The following is a 24,144-nucleotide window of genomic DNA, read 5'->3' on the forward strand; positions in this document are numbered from 1 at the left end:
AATTTAATGATAGAGCTAATCAATTAGGGAAAGGAGAGTATAACTGCAAAACATGAATTATTGAAAGATTACATAAAAATACATTTAAAAAATTTACAGCAACTCAATATAAGTCTATAAAATATTTCTTAGTAAGATTTCTCCTTTGTACTATATTTAATGAATATATTTTTTAAAGTTTGGAATTCCCCCTAGGGATGTTGTTTCAACATTTATGTTTCTTATATCATTAGCTTCTTCACTTCTACTGGCTTTTTTGCCTCCGAATTTCAAAATGACAAAGTCCTTTTGGTTCAAAAGTAAAACAAAATTTCCCACTACCTCTGAATTCTCAGCTATAATGACACTTTTAGCTTTCAACTTATTGGTTCTCCCTTTGGGCCTAAGCCCTGCTGACTACACCACCCACCTGGAGACTTTCTTTCTCTGCTTCCACAATACCATTTTCTCTGAATTCCTACCTCTCCAACTTTTCCTTTTAAATCCACTCTTTTCTTAAACATTAGTGATTCTCAGAATTCTTTTTTTTCAATCTATTGTCCTATTTGTTTTGCTTTCTTTCTTACCTGATTTTATTAATTTTAATCAGTGTCACTATATTCCTTATATTCTGGTTACAGCTACAGACACCTATGTGAACTCAACCCTGAGCTCTAGATAACACTAATACCTCCATACAATACCCTCAAAACTAAACTTAGCATTTTCCTCATTAAGCTTGCCTCTCCCCCAGTATCGCCATATTGTATTACTGTTGCCTAAGCCAGAAACTTGTGACCCCTCTCTGCCCTTACCCCAATGTCCAATAACTCTTACTAATTGCATCCTCCCTACTCTTTTCATTCCTAGTTTTACCCACCTGTAGAACTAATTCCTAGCTCTGGTGCATCCATCTCCTACCTTATATTACATCAGCCAGCCACATTGAGTTATGTTTCTATGAAATGAGTTAGAATATGTAAAGTACTTATAACAGTTTCTGGCATATAGTAAGCACTCATTACATGTTGGCTGCTGTTACTATTACTACTGTCAGCACCACCCCACCCCTACTTCCTCTGTTATTCATATTTATTCCCCAGGCTATTTCACATTTTTTTGCTTTTGCTGATGCTATTTCCTTTCCTTGAAATTGCTCCTCTGGCCTAATTCCTCTCTCTCTCTCTCTCTCTCTCTCTCTCTATATATATATATTTAATTGATTTTATAGAGGAAGGAAGAGGGAGAGACAGAAACACCAATGATGAGAGAGAATCATTAATTGGCTGCCTCCTGCATGCCCCCTACTGGGGATTGAGCCCGAAACCCTGGCATATGCCCTTGACGGAAATCAAACCTGGGACCCTTCAGTCCGCAGGTTGACGCTCTCTCCACTGAGCTAAACCAGCTTGAGCTAATTCCTCACTCTTAAAAATATTTTTTTTTAGGTTCTGCTAATATTCTTTCTCTTTCAAGAAACCATCTCTAATATCTTAGGTCAACTCAGTGCCCAAATTTGAGCTTCAATGTAAACCTGCAAAAACTTGGATCGGATCATATAACTTAATATATTACAATACATTATAATCAATTATCTAATTTTGTCTTCCATTTCAACTAGTGCAGGGATCAGCAAACTACAGCCTCTGAGCCAAATCCAATGTACTTCCTGCTTATGTAAATAAAGTTTTATTGGAACACAGACACACCATTTGTTAACATATTATCTCTGCCTGCACTAATGCTAAAAAGGCAGAGTTTAGTATTATACTACAGATCCTATGGCCCACAAAACCATATCTTCACTGTATATTAACTATTTACTATCTGGTCCAGAGTTTCCCAAACTTAGCACTATTGGGATTGGGGGCTAGATAATTTTTTGTCAAAGAAGAACCGTCCTATGCATTGTAGGGTGTATAGTAATAGCCTTGACCTCTACCCACTAAATTCCAGAAGCGCTCATACTCCACCACTTCACTACTCCCCTACTCCACTCATCCACCCCCTCACTCCAGTTTTAACCAAAAAATGTCTCCAGACATAGGCAAATGTTCCCTGAAGTCAAAATTGTCCCCAGTTGAGAACCACTAACCTGAGATTTTACAGAAAACATTGCCAACCCCTGAAGTATAAGGTCTTCCAAGGAAGGAATTGGGCCCAGTTCACTTTGTATTCCAGACACGATGTCTGGAACATAACAGAAGCTCATTAAATCAATCATTTAAAGGTGACTAGAGGATTGTAAGACATTCAAAAGCATTTTAAACTTCATAAGAATTTTGTGTTTGAAAGGGACATTGGTGAACATCAAGCCAATCCTCTGTTACAACTAACTTTTGTTTCCTTTAGCATTTTCAACAACACCTATCAGAACTGTTCCATTAAAAACATCTATGAAGAAAAATTGTTGAGAAAGATAAGTATCACAATCCCATTTGATTACCAGGAATTTAAAAACTATGAAATCACCTCATTCAGATTTCATATATACACACATATTTCATTTATCCCTGAATGAGAATTCATTTTTACTGTCTATGAAGAAGAAATTATTTTCATCTTGCTGATGAGATCATTTGAATTGGTCTCAAACTATAGTGTGAAGAAACAGCAACTTCCTTACAGTCAATCAAGAAATTAATTCAAGGATATAAATTATTTTCCACTCTCTTTAATAAACCTATAGTATACCTAGTATTGCTGAAAGTAGAGAAACCTCTGCACCAAGGGACCTACCAGAAAAGCTAACAACTGAATGTAGGGCATTTTAAGTAATAAATAAATGACAATCACAGCCAACATTTATTGAACATTGGCCATGTGCCAGTATTACAGCATCTCATTTGATCCTCATAAAAACTCTATGAGGTAGGTATTAAGCTATTCATTTTACAGATGAAGAAACTGATTTATGGGGAAGCTAACTTGTCCATGGGCAAGTACATAGTAAGTGGCAAAACCAAAACTTGAACCTGGAAGTCTGCCTCCAAAGTCTGAGTTAATACACAGAATACTATATCAATGTGCTTAGAACTTGGAAGTGAGAAATACCACTTGTTAACTGGGATGATCAGTCAAGTGGGTAACCATGAGGATGAGTCCTGAAAGAATGGGTCAGTGTCAGACAGCAGAAAGGGAGAAATCCTTGGCTGGTAGATCCAAATAAAGACATTTTAGAAGCAAAAACTCAAAACTTATATTTAGAATAACATGAAATAGCCAATCTGGTTAAATACGGGGAGGAAGTATGAGGAAGTGAGACAACGTTGAAGCCAAACTGCAAGGGGCCATGAGTGGGAGAGAAGACAGGAAGTATATACGATTCCCTCATGTAGTTTTTCATTGAAAGTAAGGACTGAGTTGGGGTGTAAATTCAGCAGGAGACAGGGTCAAGGAAAGGATTTAGAACATGTCTCTAGTTGAGGGAATAGAAAAGGGGTGAAGAGAAGATCTGAAAAGAAAAAGGCTCCTTAAAGGGGCTAAATCTCAAAAGAGTCTAAAGAGAAGAGCAGTTACACTCCAAGAGGAGGAGGAGAGCTCATCCCATAAGACAGGGTAAAAGAAGGTAGCAATTCATATATTTGAGGGTAAACCTAAAAGTGGAGGGAGAGGAATTTAACAGGCATAAGCTAAATAGTTTCCATTTTATCCATGATGCATGAGATAGACCATCTGCCCATCTTTGCTGGTGAGGAAGAAGATGAGGGACAGGGAAGAAGGAGAATTTCCTTGGTTGATTATTGGCGTGCAGTGTTGGTGCCCTATGCTACATCTTCACTGATTTGTGAAGTGAAAAATTGGTCCTTATATCTCTCTTGACATCTATGCAGAAACTAGCTGTGGCACACTGTCCACATGGGGAACAGAGCATCAGGTTACAATAGCCTCAGAACACTAATGGAACAGTCATTTCTGCATTTGCAAAGCAATTTCAAAATACATTAGCTAATTAATTAGCTCAATGATTACTTTATCCCTGTAGGTATATGTGCACAAGGGCTCCTTTTTGGGGTCTCCTTTGAGGCATTTGAAGACACAAGAGATTTTGTATCAGTGGGAATGTTGTGGTAGATTACATTTGCTGTAAATAAGTGACATTTTTAGAAAGCAATGTGTTCCACTGAATTTATCCTGAAGAGGGAAAAAAAATTGCAAACCTAATTAACTGACTCCAAGAATCAGACTGACAATTCATAATAAGCCTCCTCTTTCTGGCTTTCTGGTGGTATTTGAGGCAAATAGCTCCAAATTCACAGAAAATATTGGGGTGGAACAAAAGTACACCTGTGCTGTGCAACTTGAGACAAAGGCATGCCACTACTTGGAATTTATACCAAGAGGAGCTACTTCCCACTCAGGTTCCATAATGAAAATCATTCTTCCATTAACAGGTGGAGCAATATCAATTTGCCCAAAGTGGGAAATCAAGCAAAAACTAACTTGCTCTCAGAACAATCAATTAAAAGGTGAAAGAAATAGGTCATGGGATCCAATCTCCCAGCAGGACATTTTTGCCTGAATAAACTGCCTCTCCTATAAAGTGGAGACTCCAATGACAGTGAGAGACCATTTTCAAGAGTGGGTTTGACCACAGTCTCACCAACCTTTTTCTGAGATGCTTACTTTCTTTTCATCTTTACCAAGTCTTTTGATTCAGTAGTGGAGATGGCAACAGTATTTACATCTCAACTCCAATTCTTGCTAACTGTGTGACTTTGGGCACGACACTCACTCTCTTTAAAAATTCATAAATTTGTTGTGGGAATTAAATTAGGGGATAGGAATGAAGCACTTAGCACCATGTACATATACACTTTGCATGCACTTACATTGTTAAGTGCTCAATAATTGTTGGTCTTTATTGTTGCTATTATGTTTATAATTGCTGCAGTTAGAATGGTTTTGGAGATGATGCCAGTGAAGGTCTGGGGAAAGAGAAATAATTGTAAATGAGTAATAGGTGATGGCAGTGACTGGGAAACTCAAATTCTACCACAAGGGCAACTCTATGAATCTCAATGGGACTTGCATAGTTAACTGGTTTGGAGATTAATCAGGAAAGTCTTCAAGACAATGAACTTGGCCTTATCAATCAGTTTCATTATTTATTTTCAGAAGGCTAATTCACTGTAGAGCTATAGAAAACTAGAAAATAAAGACCATCTACTCATTTGATGATATAATCTCCTCAACAACCTCAACAAGGTGTTTGCCCAGACTCTGTGTAGGTGCCTTGAATAATAGAGAATGCATTACTTTGAAGGTAGCTTTGGACAGCTCTCATTGAAATGTCTTCTGGTAGTAAGTATTTCACTTCCACGTGTTTGCATTAGTTCTTCTTAAAGACAGATGAACCACAATTTAATCCCACTTCCAGAGGACAGTCATTAATGTATGAAGACAAGTCTCAACCCCTGGGCTCAGGCATCTTTTCTTCCTCAGGTTAAACATCCTTGGATCCACCAGTCAACAATTTTATATTAGACTCATGATCCTCTTTATTTTTGTTATACCTCAACTCTAAACATGTTGTAATCTATCAATATGTCAGCTAACTTTTAAAAGCGTATCATACACAATGGAATAAAAACACCTCCAGTAACCACATCAGCACACAGTGATGATGATGATGATGATAAATACAATTTACCAAGTATTTTCTACATAGCAAGCTGCATTCTAAAGGTTTTACAATTATTATCTCAGTTAATATTCATAATAACTCTATGAAGTAGGTATCATTATTCTTCTCATGAAATAAATAAGCAAAGTGAGGCACAGAGAGGGTTAAGCAACTTGCCCAGCCTTCCACAGAAAATGGGAGTAGAGCTAGGCTTCAGAGGCTGTTCTCATAGTCAATAAATGATTCTATAAAACTAACATCACTTTTGTTTTATAGATCATACCTCCATTAATTGAACCTCAGATCATGTAAACACATATTTCTATCATTCCCAACTTCCTGCCATTCACAGAGTTGATGGCCAAGCTCTCTTACCTTCCTTCAAGTCCCTAATATAAATGTTGAATAAGATGAAGCATTGTGACCTCCACCTGATCATACAGGTCAATGTAGACCCATTCAGAAGGACTCACTGGTATATTTAAACAGTTACTCCTTTACAGAACAACTCTTATATCCAATCTCCTTTTCTCCATCTTGTTGATAAGGATATCACAAAATGTATTGCCAAAAACCTTGCTGATATTTAGCTATGCTAGATCTATAGTACTTTGCTGAATTATTAGTAATACTATTGAAGGAATATGTGAATTTGGCTGAAATAACGTGGCTTATTTTTAGTGTTCTCAGTGAATAGCTGTAGTTCTATTAATCACTCTTTTCTATGGGCTCATACAAGCCTTGATCCACCAGTCAACAATTTTTATGTTAGACTCATGATCCTCTTTAGCTTTGTTATACCTCATCTCTAAACATGTTGTAAGCTATCAATACGTCAGCTAACTTTTGTCTGGTAACAACGTACTCCAAAATATTTCCCAGATTCCAATGAAGCTTATAAACCCATAGCTTGCATTATCTACACTTTTTCAATCTTTGATATTTAGGAACCTCCTCTATTCTCTACCATTTCTAAAAATAGCACCAACATAATTTTAAAATTTTATTTGTAAATTCTTTCTGTATCCTGTGATGTCATTCATCCAAGTCAAGAAACTTGAATTAATGCAGAGCAATTAGGTGTCTTCTGATATTAAGCGTCCTATCTTTGTCTACCTATTCAAGGACCTATTTTCTTGTCAAGAAGGAATTCTTTTATATGATTTAGAGCTCTATGTTGCAAATGACAGAAAATTCAACTCATCTAGTTTGTATAAAATAAATGATTTATTCAATCATTGCTAGAAAGCCAGGGGTAGTCTAATTTGAAGAATGTTTTATCCAGGGCTTTAAAAATGTCACTAGGATCTAATTTCTATCCATCTTTTGGCTCTGTTATTCCATTCTGGCTTCATTTTTGGTCTCTATGTGGTAGCAAGAAGGCACTCCAAAGCTCAGTTACATACCACCCAAGTTCTAGCCGAAAGGTAGGAAAACTGCCTCCCTACAACACATCAGCAAAAAGTTCTGAGCTTGTATGCCACTGATCCCAATTGGGTGAGGTACCCACCTATGTGCAAAATAACCATGGCCAGGTAAATGGAAGTCCCTAATTGATTTAGTGCTCACATGCTCTAAGTCCCATTGAGTCAGTCCCATTGCACTATTTTTTGGAGGACCAGGGAAATAAAAATCAAGAAAATTTATCTAGAAAAGGGGAAATGAAGACCAGGTCTCTAAAGAAAAAGTGCATTCATATGTCTATTTCTCTATCAACAGCCTATCCACTATAACGAACAGCAGCCATTCTTTGGCATTTGTATTGTGGTGTTAACTGAAAACCATCTTTCTGTCTGTCATAGTAATAAATATCCTGGAGGCTTTAGCCCCCCGATCTATTTTTTAGGTACATACCACTTTCTTATAGTCCGCCTGGGCTAAGCACTCACACTGTGCCTGTCTGTGAAATAAGCCTCCCGTCCATCACACAACCCCAGTAGCTCAGGGTTCTTTTCTTTTCCTCTGTGACAGAGTGCCAACTCTCTCTCCTGCCCATTTCAGTTCCTTGTAATCCAGAAGGTAACCTTTTTCCCAGAAGATCCGATTTATCTTCTTCATGAAAATTTCATTCTAAACCGAATCATGTCATATTGCCAATATTTGACCTTTCTTTTTTTAACCCACAAAAATGACAGTGTCTATGGTTGACCCAGGAAGCAGCACCTGAGACACAGGTTCTCTCCTTTCTTTTCTTCCTCTGCCACCTCCTTCTATTTCCCAGCCTCTGATTCACATTGCCACTTCCTTCTACTTTGTTGGAATTTTGTCCCTCTTGGTCTCCTTCTTGTATTGGTTCTTTCATTCTCTCGAGACACTTTCCCTCCAAGCCCACACATTGTTTTTCTGCATATCTTCCTAATAGCAGTAAAATAAACTCTACCTTGCAATACAAAATTTAATAAGCAGCAACTTGTTTTTTCTACCCTAGAAGTTCTCTGCAGGCATGTGCATTTATTGTTTCAGTGATCACTGTCCTCATTTTACAGATCAGGTTATGGATACCCCAAAGGGGTCGGATGCTTTACCAATTAGCATCAGAAATGAAGGTGGCAGCCAGGTTCAAGTCAGTGGCTCTTTTTTAAACTACATTGGACTCTCCTAATTTCTGCAGTTTTCAATTGCAGAAACTACAAAGAGCACTAAGTGGTTCCTTGGCTAGATCTGATCAATAACCTAGCAACACAAATTATATCAATAGCATTTGCACAGTGCTTTACAGTTTATAAAGCACCTCCTCTTTTTTATCCTATTTGCTCCTGACATAAAAATGCTAAAGTAGGTATTATTATCTGATTAAAAAACTGAGGTGAAGAGCAGTCAAGTGATTTTCTGTTAGTCTTACAGCTGATAACAAATATGTCTAGGCCAGAGTCAAACCCTGGACTTGGGCTTCTTAAGCCAAATGTCTTTTATCTTTCATGCTGACTCTGAAATGCTTACTTGAATTTTGCTTGCTGTGGGGCCCCACAGTAGTCTCAATAATAGGAAAAAGGAAATCTTTAGGACCAATGCCATACCTAAATTTACCTGATTATAAAAAGAGATATTTTCCACCACCTGAGAAATCAGGAAGGACACCAAAACAAATGTTTGGGAAACAAAGAGGTTGGGAAATAAGAGTAGGGAGGGAAAAAGTATCAGAAGCAAAAAAGTGAAGAAGCAAGAGGAGAACACGCGCACTCAAAAAATAAATAAATAAAAATAAATGAACTGATAGCATAAAAGAGATCAGAAAAAGACAGTGAGGGTAAAATAAACTGAGTATATTAAAAAATAAAAAAGCAACAAAAAGCCACATTATCCCAAAGCCCGCAGGTGCCAACAATTCCAGCAAAAGTATAGCAATTAACAGAATTAACACAGCCTTAAATAGCTTGGCTCACCAGATGTGGACTCCTAACAGGGTTCTATAAAATGTAAAGTTATTACAGATTAAGCCATTAATCATCTGTTCAGAGACTATCTCTGGCTATAAAATTCCGTTTGCGTTTAAATGGCTAATAATCACAAAGGGATGTGGAATGTAATGGTCACAATGATGTTCTACCCAATCCTTTTTCCTTTAAATATGTGTTCCACTCTCCAGTTCCTGTGTTTTTCCTTCCTCTCCATCAGAGATGCTCTGAGAAAAGAGAGGTGAAACAGACATGTCTGTCCCAGAGGTCTCAGCGGCTCATGAGCTTCTCTATAGGAAAATGAAGAACCAACATATCAGGGGAGAAGTAACATATTGAGATGAAAGGGGGATGGTGTAGGAAGACCCAAATCAAACAACACAGAAAATCCCAACATAGGAGGATACTGTGATGGGCTTGAGTCAGCTCCCTGGAGCTGGAAATTCCTGCAACTTGGCCTTGACTCAGCTTTCCTTCACTGCACTGTGCTTTATCCAACAGGAATCAGTATCAGTAATACCAAGGACAGAGGAAAGAAGAACTGTATGTCTTGACAGGGAAGGTCCTTGGAAACTGAAATAAGAGTCAGAAGGAAGCACTTTTCTATAGACATTTTAAGATTCAGAGTCACTTTCCCTCCTCAATACTAAAGCCAATGGACCACCCTTTCAACCCTGCTCTTCAACCTCATAGGACAAAAACATACATCAGGAGAAAGGAATAGATGGATGAGCATCAGTCGTCAAGGAATTACAGCCTCATGGGCAAGATACCTATCTGAAGTTGTCATTCTACTAAGATTCCCAATGGCTCCCCATTGCCTAGGAAATAAAGCTCGAGAGTATACCATAACATCAAGCTCTCTATGACCTGGCCCATTCTTACTTCATAGCTACATTTTTAGAACTCCTAATCTTATACTCTGTGCCCTGAAATTAGCAAGCCGTATGTTTCTCACCCAGACACCATGATGGGTCCTGTTTTCAGACCTTTGCTCATGCTGCCCATTCATCCTGAGCCACCACTCCCTCCATTCTTCCCTGTTCACTTCTGCTCATCTTTAAGCCTCCCCTTGGGCATTGTTTCCTCCACAGTTTCCTGAACCCCAAGATATGTTATGTCCTTCTACTCAGCAGCCCCACTGCACCAGAGAATGCCTCTTTTCAGTCAGTTAATGTAGGTTTACAGCTGTGAGTACATGAGTTTATTCTTTTATTATTTATGAATTATTGTTATTATTATTATTAACCTACTTTTTCCCACCCCTGTATTTATTGATAGCCCACAAGGAGCTGGGAACACAACAAGAACAAAAATAAAACAGACCTGTGAAAACATGAAGAGGAATGACATACTGATTTTGTGACATTTAACTGGATACAAGTCTTATATTGATAGCCAGGCTGTGTGGAGAACCAGAACAGTTTGATGATAACTTGGACCCTCTCTATTGTGGTTTCGACAGTGGTATCAACAGAGGTGGTGTTCACACAGGTGCAGTCGCAGTGTAACCAGAATGAAACATTCAAATGGGAAGACACTGCAGTTCCAAAGATAAAACCTATTTTGTACCGCACGCAAAGTAACCATGATTTGTATCAAAAATCCCGAAGTCCCTTTACAATGTCCCTATTTTGAAGAAAATGACATACAAAAGCTTCTACCTCAGCCTAAGGCAACTCAGAGCCACAAATGGCAAGAGAAGACATACTAGTAAAAAGGAAGACAGGAATAGGGGAGAGAAGAAAAAATTGTGAAGTAATTGGAAACTATTCTAAAGGCAGATGGCTAACGTGGGTAAGTGGGATTTATCAAGGAGCAAAGTCCTAGTGTAGCTGGAAGCTTTGGCTGTTACTAAGTTGTCAAAGAGAAATATCAAGAACAAGAGAAGAATTTACCAGACCTGCCCACAGAAAAGTGAAGTGTAATGATTAAATGGAGAGAAAGAATGTTCCAGGACTACAATATACTCAAAGGTATCTGTTTAAAACTCTGAGGTAAATAAGAAATCCTATCAAGTCCCTTAGAAAGACTAGCATACTTAACATGTAACAGAGAGATGGAACAAAAATTAATAAAGTTCTCTTGTGCCTACCATTTCCCCTAATGTTTTGGACTTTTTCTGACTTGATCTGGATTTAAGTGTAGAATTATATTGCTAGCTAAGGTATGTGTATACTTTGATTGCTAATTACTGTTAATGACACTTTTTCAGAGCCGCCTTTAATTTTTAAGCTTTGAAGTGACTTTTAAAGCTGTCTGCTCTTGACCTAGGCAGTGAGAGAGAGAAGGGAGATTTTGTTTTCCTTAGATTCTGCATGCATAAAATCATTAAAGAAACTTTCAAGTTCTTATGAGTGTTGTTTCAAAATGTTGGACCCTTTCTGATGGAAAAATTTGGGAAATTTCTCCTTTGTCTCAAAATATGTACTTGAGAGCTGTTTCAATACAATCAGAAAAAGACTAGTGTTAGAGACCACCCCTAGATGCTGTCCAGGAGAAATTCCTGCTCAGGGCTGTTTCCCTACAAAAATGGATAAGTTCTCTACTGCAATCAATGCCTCATTCATTCCTGAGCCACATATGTGGTAACAGAATGTTCCTATCTATTTCTGATGAGAGTGCAATTCCAATATAGTGTGATTAACAGTGTTTAAGAGCCTTTCCGAGTTCATTAGACACTGAGTAGTTTATACCTTCATTCTACCCAAATGGGAGTAAATCTCATGGAAGGAGTATTCTGTCTACTACAATCCATCAGGAATGACCAGTAGAGTCCCTACAGTTAACAGAAGTCTAGGTAACATACAACAGAAAGAGGAAACACTCTTTGGGTTCCCTTCTGTAATTTGTCCTTCAGACCAAGAACAATACAGAGCTATAATTGGATGTTTTCCTCCTTTGTCCAGTTTCTCCTTCCTACCCCTTCCTCTCAGGCCAAACATCATTTATTGCAGCAATGCCCAGCTCAAACATCAATTTTTATCTAAAACTGATTCCTACCTAAAACATATCTGTTTCCTCTACTCAGTTAAAACATTTAGTAGGTGGCGCTGAACACACAGTGTTTTGAACTATAACTGTTAACTTACCAATCCCATCTCCCTTCATACATTATGAAGGCTTTGAGTACAGAGACAGTGGCTTGTAAAAAGACTAGTTACAGCACAAAAAAGGCACCAAATAAGTATCTGATAAATTTATCAATTCAATAAATACTTGTTATGTGCCTATTTTATATAAGACATGACAGGCACAACTCCTGTCAGTACCTGGCTCAGAGTTGGGTGGTGTGAATGAGTACATGAGCAATGCCATCTCATGTATGACTGATATTCAACAAATATCAAATAGCCATAACACGCATAAAACCTGTGTCCTGAGAGGAGGGTCATAACCTGTCATAGCAATCTTCATCTATAAGAAAGCACACTGTTAGCTTTGCAAAAACTTTCCCCAGGGAAATGATATAGATATCTTAGGCAATAAAGCTTAGCTTAGATTAAACAAAAATGTACAGTAGACTGCTCTGAGGACACAGTGTTCTGGATGAATTCTACCAAATCAAGTCTGATTCTTTTTTGCCTCAACAATTGACCTTAGTGATTGAACATACATTTGACTGTTGTTCCTTTGCTCTCAGACAGAGGTCTCAACACATCAGCTACAATAGCATAAATGAGTAATGGCAATGTCCACTGCTTTCTCACAGCTGCTAGCTTCCAGGAAAAGAGGGGTGGGGGGAGGAAAAGCAAGCCGTCTGGGCCTTAATGTTACATTCTGTGAATTTTCTTTCATCTCAAATAATGAGACTCTTGGGAACACCAAGTTTGGACAAGGTAAAATAATACAAATGTTTTAGACAAGATACACAACCACAAATTGGCCACTCTTAGAGCTTTCCCTATGTGCCACGTCAAAAGTATAAAATCAAACTTTACTAATGATTTCATTAGTAAACTAGTTCCTAATGATTTCAAAGTCCTTTCACCTGTGTTATTTTATTTTATTTATAAAGCACAGCTACCTGAGAAATAAGGTCCCCCATTAGTTAAATGTCAAAACAAAACAGAGCACTTTAGTGGTGAACCCAAAGTCATGCAAACAACTTAAGCTCTGACCAAAACCAAGGGCTGTACTTCAAGTCCAAGGTCTCTTCTGCTACCACCTACAGAGCCAGTCACTGAACAGTCAGTGCATTAAAAGGAGTGTTTGAACTTTACCTCTTTAAGGCAGCCCATGAAGTTGTTGCTGACGGGTGAGCCTGGCAAGTCAGCGGTACTTGGGCTTCCTCCCACATAGAAGAAGTCATCTGAGCCCAGCATGGTGTAGTCCTCTTGAGTGTAGCCTGTCGTGGTAAGGATGCCATCCACAGAGATTGTCACCTGGTGGAGGGACATAGGGGCAAAAACAAAATCCCAACAATGACCTTATAGTCCTATCAAAATCCGATGGCTTCCCCCACCTGTGGCTTCATTTTCATTAAGATTTTGGTGAGGTATTCTTTCTAATTTGGTTTTATTTTGGGATGTGCAGCCAAGTTCCATTTTCTGGTCTGCCTTCCCTGTGGCCCACGCCTGCAGCATTCCCCTGCAGACTCCTAGGAGAGTGTGTTGGAACTGCCAAGCTGAGCAATTTGCTCTACTCATTGCACTCTTTATTCAGTCAGGCTAGAAAATGGAACTGTCCTCAGACGACGCCACTTGTCTCAGTTCATTGTTAAAATGATTTAATTTTTAATGATTGTTAATTATGGTGGTAGTGAAAAACAGCAAAGGAGACATTTGACGATGGGTTTGTTAGGGGGTTGGTCTTTGGTTATTGATGATTATTTTCCTTTTTTCTTTTCTTTTTCTTTTCTCTTTTATTTGTTTCTTTTTGAACTCACACCACGCTGACAAACATGCATCCTGGGAGGGAAGAAGAAAGGTCTCGATGGTGATGTGTCATGGATGATACTAGTACATGCCATGGACATCCCCAGGATGCCAACCCCTGCCCTCCCTTCGCTGCCATCACCACCACCAAGAGAAGAAATGACCCAACCAAAGAAGCAACTCTAACAAAAATACATGAATGATGATGCATAATAACCAAAACAATAATAATAATGCCCATAGAGAAGAAAGAGCACCCATACACCCAACATCCATGAAAGGAGCAGAGGGCAGAGAGAAGAGACAGGACCTCAGAGCGTGCACACGCCATACACTGACACACCCATGCAAAAATTATCTGGAGCCAAGAGAGAAGGCAGAAGAAAAAGGGGATGGAAGAGGGAAAGGGTGAGGAGAACTAAAGGAAAGAATCAGAATCCACTTCACCATCACATGCACTGCACCAATGGAAACACAAGATGAATGTGAAAAAAAAAACACTCAAAACTAAAGGGTCATCTTTCCCCTGCCTACCACCTCCCTCACTAAAAAAAAAAAAAAAAAGAAAAGAAAAAGTCCAAACCCAACCCCCAAATATATGAAGGATGAGAGTAAAATAAAAAAGTGGAGACAAAAAAAAAGGAGAGACAGAAGAAAGTGTACTTGGTGGATAATCTGATAGGTTGTTAGTAATGAGGAGGAAAATGATGGGACAAATTCCGATGCCAATGGGAAGCTCACGAGACAGAAGCATGCCATGCAGAGTGTGGACAGAGAACATAATTGGTGGAGTTCCCTTGGGCCATGGTGGGGAGTAAGGTGAAAGAAGGGAAAAGAAGAACACAGGAAGCAGAGCAATTTCCTCCCCAGATCACTCGTGGCAGCTGTGGCCACACACTAGGGAGAGAAAGCAGGGGTTAAGGAATGGGGATAGTAAAAGAAAGGAGAAAGAGTGAGGGATAGCAAGACACAGAGATTAGGAAAGTCCTTAACATAAATCTTGTTGTCCCTAGTCTGTGGCTTCAAAGTTGTAAAATAAGAAAACAAAACAAACTTAGCTAAATGGAGAAACTTTCCTTACAAAAATTTTTTTGGGGGGAAAAAATTACTAACTGGAGAAACCGTTCCAACCAAACTCTTCCAAGTATCATTTGCAGGACAGGTACATCCTCTTCCTTTATTTATTTTTTAAGAGAAAGGAAAAACTTGCATTTAATTCAACAAAAATTTTAAAAGAGAAGAAACAAGTCTAAAGAGGATTAAAGAGGGGTTGGGGGAGGAAAAGAGGGCAACACACGGCAAACCCAAAAAAAGAGACAATAAGAATGATATCTACCAGACAATGTAGTTTGTTTACCATAGCGTGTCCGATGCCTGAGTGCTTTGCGGAAAAGGGGGAAGAGAGGAAATTAAAAATTGTGAACAGAACGACTGTTAATTAAAAAAACTAAAAAACAAAGATGAGTCGTTAGGGTGTTAGTACATTAGTCGGTTAGTAAAATGACACATTGCATGAATGATCTTGTGTTAGTTTTTCAAAAAAAAGGCACCCAACACAGAAAAGGAGAGTGGGGAAGACAATGAGACCAGGACTCTGTGGAAAACCTGGCACCCCGGGCATAGCCAGGAAAGGAGTTGCAGTCATGTTTAACTCCCCACTTCTTCCAAATGCCTCAGATCAGACCTAACCGCAGTTAGAATTAGCATCATACTTACTTTCCAAGGGCTCTTCTGAAAGATCACCACCCCCTTTTCCTTCCCACCCTCTAGCAACACACATTCCTCCTGTCCCCAAAGACACCAAAGTTTATCATTCCACATGTAGATAGATAGAGCAGAAATAACAATAAGTTGGGGATTTTATTTTCACATCTGACCCTGACTACATGCATAGACAATCATGACTTTCTCTTACAACGAAAAGAACTTAAAATGTTTGCCAGTCATATCTAGCATAGGAGAGAGCTACTTTATGTACCTTACTCTAGGATTCTGTAGGTAATGTAAAGATCTGTGAACCAGCTGATTTTGTATAGATTTGTGCAGTAGGAGGGGAACATTCTCCTCTTTCTTTTCCTCTCAGTTTAGAATAACTGTGTGGTTAGAATTCATCAAAATAGTTGGAGTCTTCTCTATTCCCCAATGAAGTTTTTTGTTTGTTTACTTACTTTTCCAGAATGCTTCCTGTTGGAATCATTCCCCATTCCTCTTTAAGAATGCTTTTCACGTTTTTAAGCATTTTAAGCAATTTCTTGTGCGGATAGCAAAGAGGACTAGGCCCTGTGATTAGTCTCCCCTTTTCTGTTTTCAAATGCTAAATTGCCAACACACCCAGAGCTGGGAGTCTGGAAGCTGGAAGACTGGTAACCCCAGTTTTGTGTTTGTGGTTTGGCAAGAGTGGCATATAGAGGTAAGTCAATTCATGTCATAGCCATGACCGTGGACTCAGACAAGGTCATGAACCCAAAACACAAAGCAAAACCAAAAAATCGCACAGAAATACCTGACTACCATGATCCTTAATCCCAGTTATGATTTAGAATGGGTTTCCCCCTCTCCTTCCTTTAATCAGAACCCCCAATAAAGTACTTGGCCATGGCCCTGACTTGGCTCAAAGGCAGAGCCATGAGGAGATGACCATGAAGGAAGAAATAAGGAAAGTTCTGCTCCATTTGGTAATGAGCTCTAAGTAAGCTTTCCTCAAAGAAATATTGGCCACAGAATACATTCAATCTTACCAAAAAGTAGATGAAACTGCCATAAGCTTGTTATTAAATATTTATGAAGCAATTTTACAGTTTCATTGAAATAGAAAGGGGCTTCCCACCCCTACAAATGTATCCCAAAGAACTCAAAAATATGTTTTAAATGTATTTTTAGTAGGAAAAATACTATTATTATATGATTCAGTGCTGAAAGGATTGCATTTACAAAATCAACTCCACTCCTCTGAGATTTCCCTCTTTCAATAAATTGCATCTGGATGCAAAAAAAGTCAGTGAGGTCTAATCACTGGTGCACTTTCTCTATGAGGTTCATACTCCCTTTTCCAAAATCCCCCAAAGCTCTAGGGCCTCTGTAGCCTCCTCTAAAACTGAGAGCTCTGCTTAGCTGCATGCTTGGTGACATAGACAGTCACCTTCGTGACAGAGCACTCGGCTTGTAAATCGTGTGCATGTCACAGCGAGTCTAGCACCCAGACCACAGATGAGCTCATAATCCTTCTGGAACATATGGTACTTTGCATATTGAGCCTCCACACATGACTGGGGAGGATTGTAATCACCATTTCACAAACGGAAACGGTGTTGTGGAAAGGTTAAATGGCTTGTCCAAGGGCACAGAGTGGAGTTGGGTCTTAGAACTTGGAAAAGAAACCCTCTGCTTGCTGATTAAACAGAAAAACCAATATCTGACTTACAGTTTGGTTTATCCCCCTCTCAGTATAAAGGACTGAATTGGGGCCCAATTCTCTTTTGGAAGTGTTTTTAGTATAAATAAAAGTGAGTCTTTCTCTGGCTAATTGGAGTCATTGCTAGAATGGCAAGGTATTCTGGGGGGTAGGAGAGAGTTAGAGAAATAGATTGGTTGGTAGAACCACAACTCAAATATGCTCCCCACTACATGAAAAATTTTCCTCCACTGATTAATGTCTCAAGGGTGTTACAATGACCCCCCAAGTCAAAACTGGCAAAAGGTCATATTTCACTTGGTCTAGAGCCATGATCTGCAAACTGTGGCTCGCGAGCCACATGAGGCTCTTTGGCCCCTTGAGTGTGGCTCTTCCACAAAATACCACAAAATACCATGTGCTGGTGTGCACATACAGTGCGATTGAAACTTCATGGCTCATGGAAGAGCCACACTCAAGGGGCCAAAGAGCCTCATGTGGCTCACGAGCTGCAGTTTGCCAAACCACAGTTTGCCGACCACTGGTCGAGAGTCTGCAACTCAAATACATCAAGCCCTTATACGTTAGCAAATGGACATTTGTCTTGGGCTCTCTTGACAGTTGAGGTCTCTTTTGAGTAAGTATAGATGGGGATGACAAAGAAAAACATCAGCAATAGGATTCTTTGGCCTTGGAGAAAAAAAACAAACATAGAACAGTAATTCAAGAATGTTTAATCCAGCTCTGGCCAAGAGGCTTAGTTGGTTGGAGTGCCATCCCATGCACCAAAAGGTTGCTGATTCAATTCCTGGTCAGGGCACATACCTAGGTTATGGGTTTCATCCCCAGTCAGGGTGCGTAAGGGAGGCAATTGATTGATGTTTCTCTCACACAATGATTTCTCTCTCTTTCTACCTTCATCTCTAAAACAGTGGTTCTCAACCTGTGGGTCGCAACCCCTTATTGTTTTTGTGATTAATCACTATGCTTTAATTATGTTCAATTTGTAACAATGAAAATACATCCTGTATATCAGATATTTACATCACAATTCATAACAGTAGCAAAATTACAGTTATGAAGTAGCAATGAAAATAATTTTATGGTTGGGGGTCACCACAACGTAAGGAACTGTATTAAAGGGTTGTAGCATTAGGAAGGTTGAAAACCACTGTTCTAAAATCAATAAATATATCCTCAGGTGAGGATTTAAAAAAAATGTTCAATCCATGTTCATGACTGGGGAATCTAAGCCTTGTGGGGTTTTTTTGGCGATTTCACCACAGAGAGAGTAGAATCTCCCAACCAGGTAGCTTTCTTGACATACTTCAATATGGAAATTGGTGTTTCGTATATTTTCTGTTTCCAATGCGTGTGAGCCTTCTCCGTTTATTTAGCATTATTAAGAAGTTACACTTTTATCAAACAAAAAACATATGCAAACACCTGTCAGGTCTTCTGCTTTCATGTTTACATTAGAAGGCATAACATCAATCATATCGCAGAAGAAAATTTGATAAGCACTTTCCAGAAATTTGCATAATGTTTTCTGATTAAGAGAGGATGGATGCTGTCCAACTGGGTTGAATGACAACTTCACCAGAAGAAAAACCAAGTGAAAATAACAACCTGGAAAGGACAGTCTCAGCACAGATATCCACTTTTACAGGAAAAGCTTTTTTGAACTGAAGTGGGCTGGTTAGGTGTTATCATGGTTGTTATTGGTCATGAAATTGAACCGATTTCACTGGGCTGAGGCTCTCAGAGAGTGTCGTCACCTGACGGAGTTGCCTGCTTAGCATCGGCAAGCGATGGGACTTCCCAAGCACGGAGAGAACCAGGAAAGGCTGCTCCAAAGTTGACTTTTTTATTTGGGTCCTTCCACCTTCCAGGCCTCCAAATCAATTGAAGAGTCTTGGAGGTAGAGACATGGGCAATAAAGTAGGACCACCGCACCAAGGAACAGAGAAACAGAGGAATTCAGAAAGGTTCCAGCTAATTCATTCCAAGGCTAGAGGTTAACATCACAACTGCAAAAATCAAATTGGGTGAGGGGTGGTAAATGAAAAGGAAGAGAAAAAGGAAGACTTCTTCTAGAGGGAATTAAAAGTACGGCAGCATGGCAATGACTAACTTAATTAAAAAGAAAAACATAGATTCAAAGAATGAGGAAAACCTACCACACTGCAAAAACAACGCTGTTTCTAATTGAATTTAACAGTAATATAATGAGATTCAAATGTGTAATTAAGAAAATGATTAAAAGGAATGCAGAAAAAAAAGGAATGAAAGTACTTATAAGTTTTATTATCTACACAATTGAATTTTTTCTTAAGTAACAGGCACAAATGGAGAATTGAAGTACGGGAAGAAGCACATTTTAATAATTGTCCTTGTGAAATTGCAAAAACTTGGAGAAAGTTAGACTTTGATAGATGCAAACCTATCTCTATACCCCTCTCCACTTCATCTATCACCTGTTTCACACACTTCCTCCCTGACTACCTAAGAGGAGCCTCCAGGGACTCTCTTCCCTCAGCATTACCTGCCGGAGGTTGCGTGTCACTTTGACATCATGCCAGGCGTTGTCATTGAATTTTCCATTCACTGGCTCCACGATGGCCTCGAAGGCCCCGGACCCCAGGTTAATGACCAAGGAGACCGCGCCATCCTTCAGAGCCAGGTTGACATAATCAGCCGACTTTCCCGTGTGCAGGATGAGCCCATTCCGCTGCCAGGTCTTAAAGGAGAGGGTGATTTCATCACTGCTGCTCTGGATCGGGTTCTGAGACAGGTCGTAGCACAGGTACTCTGAGCCTCGGAAAGTGGCCACATTCTCCTCTCGAGCTGCAGGAAGGAAAGGAGGAAAGCAGTCAATCAAATATTGACTGGCATGAGTCGGATAGATTTCTAAAAATACCGAAGAGAACACCCCCTCTATGGCTGGCCCCAATATTATGCTCCCTCCAACTCTTCCCAGAAGACTTATATCTAAGTACCAGAAAAACCAGGAGAGGAGGAAAGTTCAGAGAAGTTCTATATTCAAGGGTGGAAACCAGCACACCAGTGCAGGATAGCTGGCTGCCTTTCCTTCAAATTCTCTCAGAAAAAAACTAAAGGGAAATTTCCATGCAAAATAATAAAGTAAGGTTTACATTACTTTTGTTTCAATGGTAGCTTTTAAATGCTTGGAGACACGAGCTGGTTTAGAATGTATAATTAACAGTTCTGACAAAGGGTTTTTTAGCTCTAGGTAACTTTTATTGACCAAAAACTAAAAATCAAATAGCCTGAAAGATTTGCCTCTGATTCGGATCCATCAATAACCCACTTAACATTAGTTTTCATGGTAGAGTCCTCAGCCCAGTGGAACATGACTGGGTTGTTAAATAGGAGGTTGTACTTGAGAAGCACATGAGGAAAAGGGAACAGAATGAAATTTGGTAATATGCTATGACAAGACAGTAATATCGCTCTTAGACTCCAAGAGACCTCTGCTCTAGGGGTCTCCTATTTTAAATGACCCTGTCAGACCATCTCTCCCCATAGGACTAGGAGTCCACTAGGTCAAGATGGAATTCCACTGGAGCCATACTCTCCTTCAATACCATGTTCCAGACACTGGGGTCCTGTAATTCCCTACTCCAAAGCCCCGAGTCTGTTTCCTGGGCTCGTGTAGGCCTCTCCCCTGGATCTATTGTCTGATGGAAAATCTTGTTGTCAATGGGGATACCTCAAGCTCTGAGGGCAGCCATGGGGGACTATTTATAAGGCTTTCACAGAGTTTGGCCACATAAGCTGGGGCATCCATGTACATTAATACCAGACCTATTGTGATATAGGATGGAGCCAAAGGTGGGAAGAAATGGGGACAGGACACAGGCTGAGGACCAGAAGGGCTGGTTCTCTCTGTGCTAGCATTTCTCAGTACAGAACTCCGAGGAATTCAAAACTTCTAAAATGTGAACCTGGCTTATGAAGGTAGTTTCAAAGGTACATTTTTCAAGGTAAGAGGATGGAAGTGTACTAGGTGTACCGGGTAACAATGCAGATTTTGTAATCAAAGAAAACATGATAATTTCAAGAAAAACATCAAAAGTGCTTTATTCAAAATAATGTCCATCACTACCTACACATTTCCTCCATCTTTAGATATTGTACCAATAGAACTTTTCTTGTTTTGAGACAAACCATTCAGAGACCAAATTTTCCACTTTTTTTGTACGTCTTTTAACGTGTCTTTAACTGGTTTTGAAGTGTGTGATGATGCATTATCATGAAGCAAAATTACATTGCCGTGTCTTCTAGAACATTCTGGTCATTTCATGATCAAAACATGGTTCAAATTGATTATTTGTTGTCAGTAGCAATCAGTATTAACAGTTTCTCCTGGTTTTAGAAGCTCATACTACACCATCAGATGCAGAGCATTGTCTTCCTGATCCCACCAAACGCAGAGCATTGTTTTCTTTCCGAAGTGATTTGGCCTTGCAGTCAATGTTGACGGTTGACCTAGATCAACTCATGATTTTGTGTGTTTGGGATTCTCAAAATAAATCCACTTTTCATTGCCAGTCACAATTCAATGCAAAAATGACTTTCTTTCGTGCCTTTGAAGCAACATTTTACTGATGACTTTTCGGTTTTTCATTTGTCTTTCATTCAGTTGATGTGGCACCCATTTTCCTTCCTTTAAAATCTTTCCCATTGCTTGTAAATGATCGGAAATTGTTTGCTGAGCAAGATTTAATCTTCCTGCAAATTGTTTTTGAGTTTGACATGCATCTTCATCCAATAATGCTTGTAATTGTTAGTCTTCAAACTTTTTCAGTTGATCTGGACGTTCTTTGTCTTTCACATCGAAATCATCACTTTTAAAGCATTTAAATCAGCATTCAAAAGTATCTTGACATGGAGCATGTTCACCATAAGCTTTCCAAAGTATTCAGCAGCACTTTTCTTCAAAATAGAGTAATGAATTAAAACTTCCCACAAATGCTCTTTTTTTGTCATGAAATTCGACATTTTTAAGTGTAAAAATATGATGTTAACACCTTCAGCAAATTTGACATATGAAGTTTTGAAGCTTGCTGTCAATACAACAAAATAACATACATATCAAATTGCATATATATCAACATATGTGTAACTTGATCTGTTGGAAAAAATCTGCATTATTAACTGGTACACCTAGTATTTTATTTAATCACTAGATGCATGGTGCATGAACTCATGCACCAGTGGGTCCCTCGGCCTGGCCTGTGGTATGGGGCTGAAACCCACTCTCCAACATCCCCCGAGAAGTCCTGGATTGCGAGAGGGTGTAGGCCAGGCAGAGGGACCCCACCAGTGCACAATCAGGGCCAGGGAGGGATGCGAGGTTGGCCAGCAGGGGAAGGACCGCGGGAGGGCTCCAGGGAGTATCCAGCCCATCTTGCTCAGTCCCAATTGGCTGGACCCAAGCAGCAAGCTCACCTACTGGTCGGAGCATCTTCCCCCTAGTTGTCAGTACATGTCATAGCAACTGGCCAACCAGTTGACTATCTGCACCCTGGTCAGTGCACATCATAGGAAGCGGTTGAGTGGCCTTAGCATATCATTAGCATACTACTCTTTGATTGTTTGAACAGCTAACCGGATGACCATACACTTAGCATATTAGGCTTTTATTTTATAGGATTTTTTGCTTTGATGTATAATTTCAACACACCACACATAGACTTCCATTTGTCCTCCTACCCTGCCCAATAGCCTCACTTTGAGTGGCCAGCTTCCTATCAGGGTTTGTTTAAAGCTACCAAAAGCACCTCATTAATGAGAAGAAATGAGCAACAATACAGTTTCCCTTTAAAGAGTGGGGGCCACAAAATAAGGTTGAGAGAATTCTATTTTCCCTTCTAGAATTACACTTCAGCCTTATCAACCAAAGCCAATTCTACCTCAACTCAGATCCTTATCAACCATCACAGCCCTTGGTCAGTCACTTAAATGAAATAAGTATTTTCTCATCATGAGATAAGAGCTATAAAGGAGTCAGTCACTCTTATAATGTGGAGAAAGGACCACCCACTACATACTCTTAAATTAATGATAGTATCATGATAACATTAAAACATGAGCCTCAACTTCATACTCCAGAGAGTTAAAGAAGAGATGAAGTTTGTCCTGTATGTTCTTGGTGGCCTCAGTGACATGTGTCTACCTGCATATTTCTGTTTGCACACCCATACTGGTATAAGCAAAAGGGATCTGTCCACTTATAAACTTACACATCTACACTAATAAAAGAGAAAGATGCAAATTGACTGTACCTTTGTGACGCCCACAGCCAATCAGGAGTGAGTATGCAAATTAACCCAACAAAGATGACCGGTTGATTTGCATACACAGGCGGAGCGGCCAGCAGTGTTCTGCACTGCCCCAGCTGCTCCGGGCCTCTGGGAAGTGTGGGAAGGCAGAAAGGTGGCTCAGGGCTGGAACAAAGGCAGAAAGGTGGCTCCAGGCTGGAGCAAAGGTGGTGCCAGCAGCCAGGGGAAGGAAGGCCCATTTTTGCACGAATCTTCGTGAATGGGGCCTCTAGTATACTATGAGGAGCAACTACTACTCAACACAGAACCTATGCCTGATTTATTTTACCAAAATAGCCCCCAACATTTGTAGAGTAGAAATTTGACACTATTGGCATGTTTGAAATAGATCTAACCAATGCCCTAAGTACTTTGTCTATTGTCACAATCTCTCCTCTTATTTCTGAAGAAATGGCTCTGGTAAAATGCAGCTGTACAAGCCCTTGTTTGGTAGCCCTAGAGTGACTCTCACAGAGTAGAAGGTGGTAAATCAAACGAAGTCATCACCACTATGCTCTCTATGCTCTCT

At 39.6% G+C, this 24,144-nt stretch overlaps 1 protein-coding gene across 17 annotated transcripts in view; it reads right to left on the reverse strand.

Annotated features, from left to right (window-relative positions):
• The window catches only part of NRXN3 (neurexin 3), a 1,545,560-nt gene that overhangs the window by 1,097,441 nt on the left and 423,975 nt on the right, over positions 1-24,144 (reverse strand). For 9 of the 17 annotated variants that reach the window (XM_070415793.1, XM_070415696.1, XM_070415759.1 and 6 more), the window contains 3 exons: positions 19,814-20,115; positions 15,235-15,258; positions 13,224-13,385 (listed from right to left, as the gene is read on the reverse strand). In XM_070415793.1, coding sequence (XP_070271894.1) covers positions 13,224-13,385; positions 15,235-15,258; positions 19,814-20,115 — 488 coding nt within the window. The remainder of the gene's footprint in view (positions 1-13,223; positions 13,386-15,234; positions 15,259-19,813; positions 20,116-24,144) is intronic. The other 8 variants (XM_070415785.1, XM_070415776.1, XM_070415667.1 and 5 more) reach the window with 1 other exon arrangement.

This window comes from Myotis yumanensis, unplaced genomic scaffold, assembly GCF_028538775.1.
Source record: "Myotis yumanensis isolate MYYU_CA2020_CCGP unplaced genomic scaffold, mMyoYum1.0.hap1 SCAF_1, whole genome shotgun sequence".
NCBI lineage: Eukaryota > Metazoa > Chordata > Mammalia > Chiroptera > Vespertilionidae > Myotis > Myotis yumanensis.